The sequence below is a fragment of the Octopus bimaculoides genome, chromosome 2, assembly GCF_001194135.2.
Source record: "Octopus bimaculoides isolate UCB-OBI-ISO-001 chromosome 2, ASM119413v2, whole genome shotgun sequence".
Classification (NCBI taxonomy): domain Eukaryota; kingdom Metazoa; phylum Mollusca; class Cephalopoda; order Octopoda; family Octopodidae; genus Octopus; species Octopus bimaculoides.
The window spans coordinates 27,795,885-27,801,765 of NC_068982.1; the positions used below are offsets into that span (position 1 = coordinate 27,795,885).

Genomic DNA, 5,881 nt, shown 5'->3' on the forward strand with positions numbered 1-5,881 from the left:
TTTGTCAGTTGTTTGACATTAACCAGTTGAGCATGTCCCTTGGTGGCTGACGATATGTGCATCTCTGATCATGAGCAGAAGTAGTTGGGGAGTATCATAGCCATGTGTTGAGAGGAATTCTTTGGGGTTTGAATAATTCACCTCTGGAAACAACCTTTTGCACAACATCCTTAAACAAATCTTATTCATGGACCTTTTGAGCAGGATGGGCTACTCGACCTGAAGAAAATTTTAGCTGGGCCCCGCCTGCGAGGTCATGCACTGTTTATTTTGATAGGAGATCACCATGTTATGCACATATGGTTGTGGGGCATGTACCTGGTGTACCCTTATCAGATGGGTATACTGGGCATTGTATATTTGTACCCCAGTGTCACTTTGATGGCATGCACTGCTCTCTCATTCAATAATAATCTTTTTTACTAAAATTTTGGGAGAGGGGCCCAAATATCATCAGCCTCAGGACTTAACTGATACTTATTTTATTGACCCCAAAAGGGATGAAAGGCAAAGTTGATCTCGGCAGAATTTGAACTCAGAACATAAAGACAGATGAAATGCTGCTAAGCATTTTGCCTGGCATGCTAATGTTCTGCCAGCTTGCTACCTTAATAATAATAAGTTTCTGATTTAGGAACAAGACCAGCGATTTTTGTGGGAGGGTGTTAGGTGATAACATTGATCCCAGTATTTGACTAGTACTTTATTTGTAATGGGCTCGGTGGTATTTAGTAAACCCCTTAACCTTAAAATAACTTATTTTTTTGCCAGAATCAGAAACCATTATTATTCTTCTTATTTATTACTAGCTTAAAAGCCGCACTCCATGCAGACTTTTATACTAGCTCCTACTGAGGGCTAATTGGGCTTGCGGCTGAAAACTAAAGAGCTAAATGACATGACTATAATACATCTATAATGACTATATGCCCCGGTGGTGTTTGATCAGAAGTTAAAGATGGATGAGAATTACTTCTGCAATGCAATCATTCTGTTGTATTCCAACTGTTGACCAATTTGTCCCAAAGCTCTGATCTTGACGTAAAATTAATGAAGCGAATATCATTTATCTCCCCCTTGATCTCTGACATCATCTGATAAACGTCAACCAAGATGGTGTGAATCAGTCAAGCTTTACCTGCAAGAAATAGCAACCCAAAAGCTTTTAAATCAGATCCCAATGCTGTATGTTCAAGAACCAAATGAAGGGTAGATTTTCAATGCCAGGATCATCCTGATTCCAAAAAGGTATAATACGTTTATGTTGAGCAAATGGAGACTGAGATACAGGGGTCCCAGACGGACAGACAGAATTTTGCTTTTATTATTATAAATGAAGCAGTCCCTTGGTTTGCATAATAATAATAATGGTTTCAAATTCTGACATAAGGCCAGAGCAATTTTTAGGAGATGGGATAGTGAGGGGTTCAATGTAACTGACCTAACAAATGCAATACAGGTGATAAAAATGCTAGTACTCTTTAAAATATAGGATTTTACAAATAATTAGCAAATATTTCTGATAATCAATATCAACATACAATAAAAAATGGTTCAACTGGGAACAGTGGAAGGAATAAAGAGAGAGGGAAGAGAAAGAAAGAGTGGAATGGGAAATGAGAGAAAGGGGTAGGAAAAGGGAAAGAAAAGGTGGTCAAGGGTGAAGGAGCTATACAGCTGGGATGGGGGGGAGAGAGGGGCTCGATAGGGGTGGAAAGTTTTAAGAAAAGAGTGTATATGTAAAGTAGAGATGGAGCTAGAAATTACAAATATGAAATTTATTGTAGGAAATGCAAGAGCAGTCGACCGGCAGAATTGTTTGAGTGTTGGAAAAGATACTTTGTGGTATTTTTTTCTGACTCTTTACACACTGAGTTCAAGTCCAACAAAGGTCAACTTTGCCTTTCACCTCTTCTGGGTTGATAAAATAAAGTACCAGTCAAGTACTGGGGTTGGTGTAATCACCTAATATCCTTCGCCCAAAATTGTTGGCCTTGTGCCAAAGTTGAATTTGTTACAGGAAAGACTGATCAAAGGAATATATATATTTCTCTGAATTAAAGCAGTATAATAGCAGATATTTAAATCTGATTAGTTTGGATATAGAAGGCTGTTAAATGTTTACCAAAATTGCACAAACTCTGTTAGGTGTTAGGAGGGGAAACCAGCTGTAAAAAAGCTTGACAAAACAGACAGTGAAGCCTAGTGCAGTCTTCTGCCTAGCTAGCCCCTGTTAAACCGTCCAACCCATGCAGCAAAGAAAATGGATGTTAAATGATGATGATGAAGAGGAGGAGGAATGTAAACTATAAACAGAAATACCAACAATCTAATGAATTGTCTAATTATGCACAATGAAATGGGTTGGTCTACATTAAAATAGACATGAAAAAATAAGTATAAAAATCAGAACAAAACTCATAAATACCTGGATTTCCTCTTTTGTCAGAATAGAATAATCTTTTATGATTGAGTCATTCCGAACCCAAGTGTAATCTCCAGTAATTACATTGTAAAAAAACTTAAAGCCTTCGGGTGATCTGTTCATCATCCATCCAGTTCCAGTCTCACCTAGTATTGTGAACAAAAAAAGGTAATATGGTTGACTTAGCAATTATTAGCATTAGAGGACAAATATAAAGTAAAACAACATCTTCTACACACTGATAATTTCATATCATTTTACAAGTTACTCAAATTTTTACTGAAGGACACATCTCACAGCAGGAAACACATAGCAAAGAAGTTGTGCTTTGTATCTGCAAAATATTCTACAACAAGGATTTCTAACACAGTAATACATTTTTTGGTGGTCATAGTTGATTAAACTGAACCCTTGTACTGGAAAGGTTATTATTTTATCAACCATGGAAGAACAAGTCAAAGTAATAAAAATTTGAACCAAAACGGCCAAGGGACATAACTAGTGAAGAGCTGCCATTATTTTTTACATAAAGTGCTTCATTTACAGTTGAAATTTTAACAGCTTTGCTGAATTGCTAAAATTTTAATGACTGATTCACTAAACAGCCAAAATCTAAACAACTGGGTTGATAAGATGTTAAATTTCAAGAAATGGTTCATTGCACTGCCAAAATTTCAACAAGTGGTTTTCTGAGTTGCTGATGTTTTAAATGGTTCACTGAAATTTTAGCCACAAAATCAACAGTAAGACATCTGTTTATTAGAGGACTTTAATAATACCAAATTAAATAAAATGAGGTGAAAATCTGAAAACTCTATGACAGAATACAGAAGTACAATATATAATGACCCAAATCATCATTAAAAATATTACCCAGTGTTTCCTTTTCACTGCGAAGAGCTCTCAGCTTTTCCATATAGATATTCCCACAAGAAGTACGTAAATTTTGCAATTGAACAGGTTGACATTGCAAAGACTGAAGCAGAACATCTGACGAATCTTGATTTAAGTTGGCATTTATATCTTTGATACCCAAAGACACTGAAAATAGAAAAAAAAAAAGTTAGCAAACAATAATTTTTTTAAGAAAATTATTCAAATTACACTGTTCAAGGAACTATTACCTCTGTTGGCAATGAAGGGATGTTCGCTTTGAGAGAAGGGCAGACTGCAAAGTATTTTTTTTTGTATGAAGTGCATTGTTGCATGGTAGTGAAATATGGATGCTGAACATGGAGGATATGGAAAGGTTAGTAAAAGAAATTTGGCAAACATGTTCCATTAGATGTGCAAAGTTAGTAGTGCATAAACCATCTGAGAGAAAAACTAGGGGTAAGAGGAATCCAATGTAGTGTCAAAAAGAGATGTCTAAGCTGGTACAGACATGTGATGCATAAAAAAGATGACAGTAGGATAAAGATGTACCAAGTGATGTCAGTGGAAGGAATCTCAGAAAAAGGAAACACAGAAAGAAATGGTGAAAACTGAGAGGTCAGGAGATTAAAACCCCATGAAGGAGATGAGAAAGAACTGCATCAAGTGGTGAGGCATGTTGCTGGAGAAGTCTTATTTAAATGATGAGTATGATTATAAGCATGCATACACTCACACGCACATACATACACATATTCTGTAGTGTCAGAATGACCAATACCTTGTTAGTGTAATTGGGAGAGAGAGATGTAGCTGCAGGGAGGAAGGGTTGCATAATGATATGTTTAACACAGGGTTTAAAACAGCAGGTATATAGAGAGAGTCTAAGGTAATTTAGGTGGAAGTGTAAAGGATATAGAATGAAACAAAATAAATATACTTTCAACAGCTTTCTCTTCATCTTCATTTGCTTCAAAGATAGTTTCCTGAATTTCCTCCAGCCACAGTAGTGTGTCTTCATCTTGAGATTGCTGAAATGTGTACAGAGAACATATGAATTTGTACAGCCCAATCACATATCTGTACATGTTTACACATGAGCATTATAACAAGATAAATCATGAACATAATAATCATTTATACTATAAGTAGAAAAATGTAACAATTTATTAAAGTGTAGCATTTAATTTTTAGCAAACAAAAGAAAAATATGTTGATATTTACCAATGCTTTCTTATTCTTTTTATTAATAAGCATAACCATATACTGGTGAGCAAGCCGATCCCTGACATTTTGAAGTTGAGCTGCTGGAAGCTGCAAAGCAGCTAATACAGCTTGTTCATCACCATTAGAAATAGCATCATTGATTGTCCCTATAGCACAAACTCCTGAAATGACAAAAACAAAAACATTAGATACACATGGAAATATGAAACCAAATTTATCTATTAAACATACACAACAAACATATGGAACAAATCTTGCAACTCTAAACATCACAGAATAAATCAGTTATCTCATTTTCATCTCACTCCAGATTTCTGGTTCCCATTCTCTTTTGGTACCCACTCCACACTCCATTTTAATTCTTTCATTATTATAGTTCAAGCAACAACCCCTTCCACCCAATGGCTTGAAACAACTCTTCAGTCAACATTGCAACTGAATTCGCTGAACCTAGGAAGTAGTTCAGCTGCTGATATAGACCATCTCCCACCAGTTCCCTTAGATTCTCAATTTACTCAATAATTTCTTCTAACATTTAATTTTCTGTGTATGCAAAAATTTTGACAGTACACTCCCTCTCAATCAATTAGGATCTTAACAATAATCTCTGATGAAATTTAAGCAAGCGACTGTGGTGTGTGTAAAAAGTATTTATTTTGGAGTAAAAACATATAATCCTCCAAGAACATCACCTAAATGGAAAGAGCTCACAAAATCCACAACTCTCTCAGATTACTCATATCCTAATCATTAATAAAAATAAAATATAAACAGTAGATTTGGATTGAGAGCCAAAACAGTAAAGTTTGAGAAATCATTGTTAAAAGTTTAAAAATTTCCTATAATAAAGAGCTGTTCTTAATCTTTTAGCACTCAGATTACTGTCAAATGTAATGAATATTTATTCACATTGTCTTGAATTAACCAAGCATTATGTTATAGTTTCAAGATTTTGATGTGATTTTTATTTTTAGAATGACATTGTAGGATAGGTGTGATAAGCCAGATGTAGCTGGTTTGAACATAGAACAGAATACCAGGGCCAGATAGGACTGTTTTAAATGCTAAAGGGTTAAATCAATACCACATTCATATAAAACAGTTTATTTGTTCATCAAAAATTCTCAAAATCTCTGAATTTTATTTCCATAATCCAATGAATCATCGATCTCTACTTATCTCTAATTCTCACACATGCCATCATGGAAGGCAGATGTTAAACGATGACACACACACACACACAAAATGCAGGCGAACAAATGAAAGTGGTACTCAACACATATAGCTAGAATAATAAGTATTCAATAACAGACTGACTATATATATATATATATATATATATATATATATATATAT

General features: G+C 34.9%; 1 protein-coding gene across 1 annotated transcript in view; it reads right to left on the reverse strand.

Moving 5' to 3' along the window:
* Positions 1 to 5,881, reverse strand: part of LOC106872737 (ras GTPase-activating-like protein IQGAP1) — a 176,489-nt gene that overhangs the window by 37,587 nt on the left and 133,021 nt on the right. Inside the window, exons 16-19 of the mRNA XM_014919820.2 lie at positions 4,523 to 4,686; positions 4,239 to 4,329; positions 3,299 to 3,466; positions 2,429 to 2,571 (exon numbers count right to left, since the gene is read on the reverse strand). Coding sequence (XP_014775306.1) covers positions 2,429 to 2,571; positions 3,299 to 3,466; positions 4,239 to 4,329; positions 4,523 to 4,686 — 566 coding nt within the window. The remainder of the gene's footprint in view (positions 1 to 2,428; positions 2,572 to 3,298; positions 3,467 to 4,238; positions 4,330 to 4,522; positions 4,687 to 5,881) is intronic.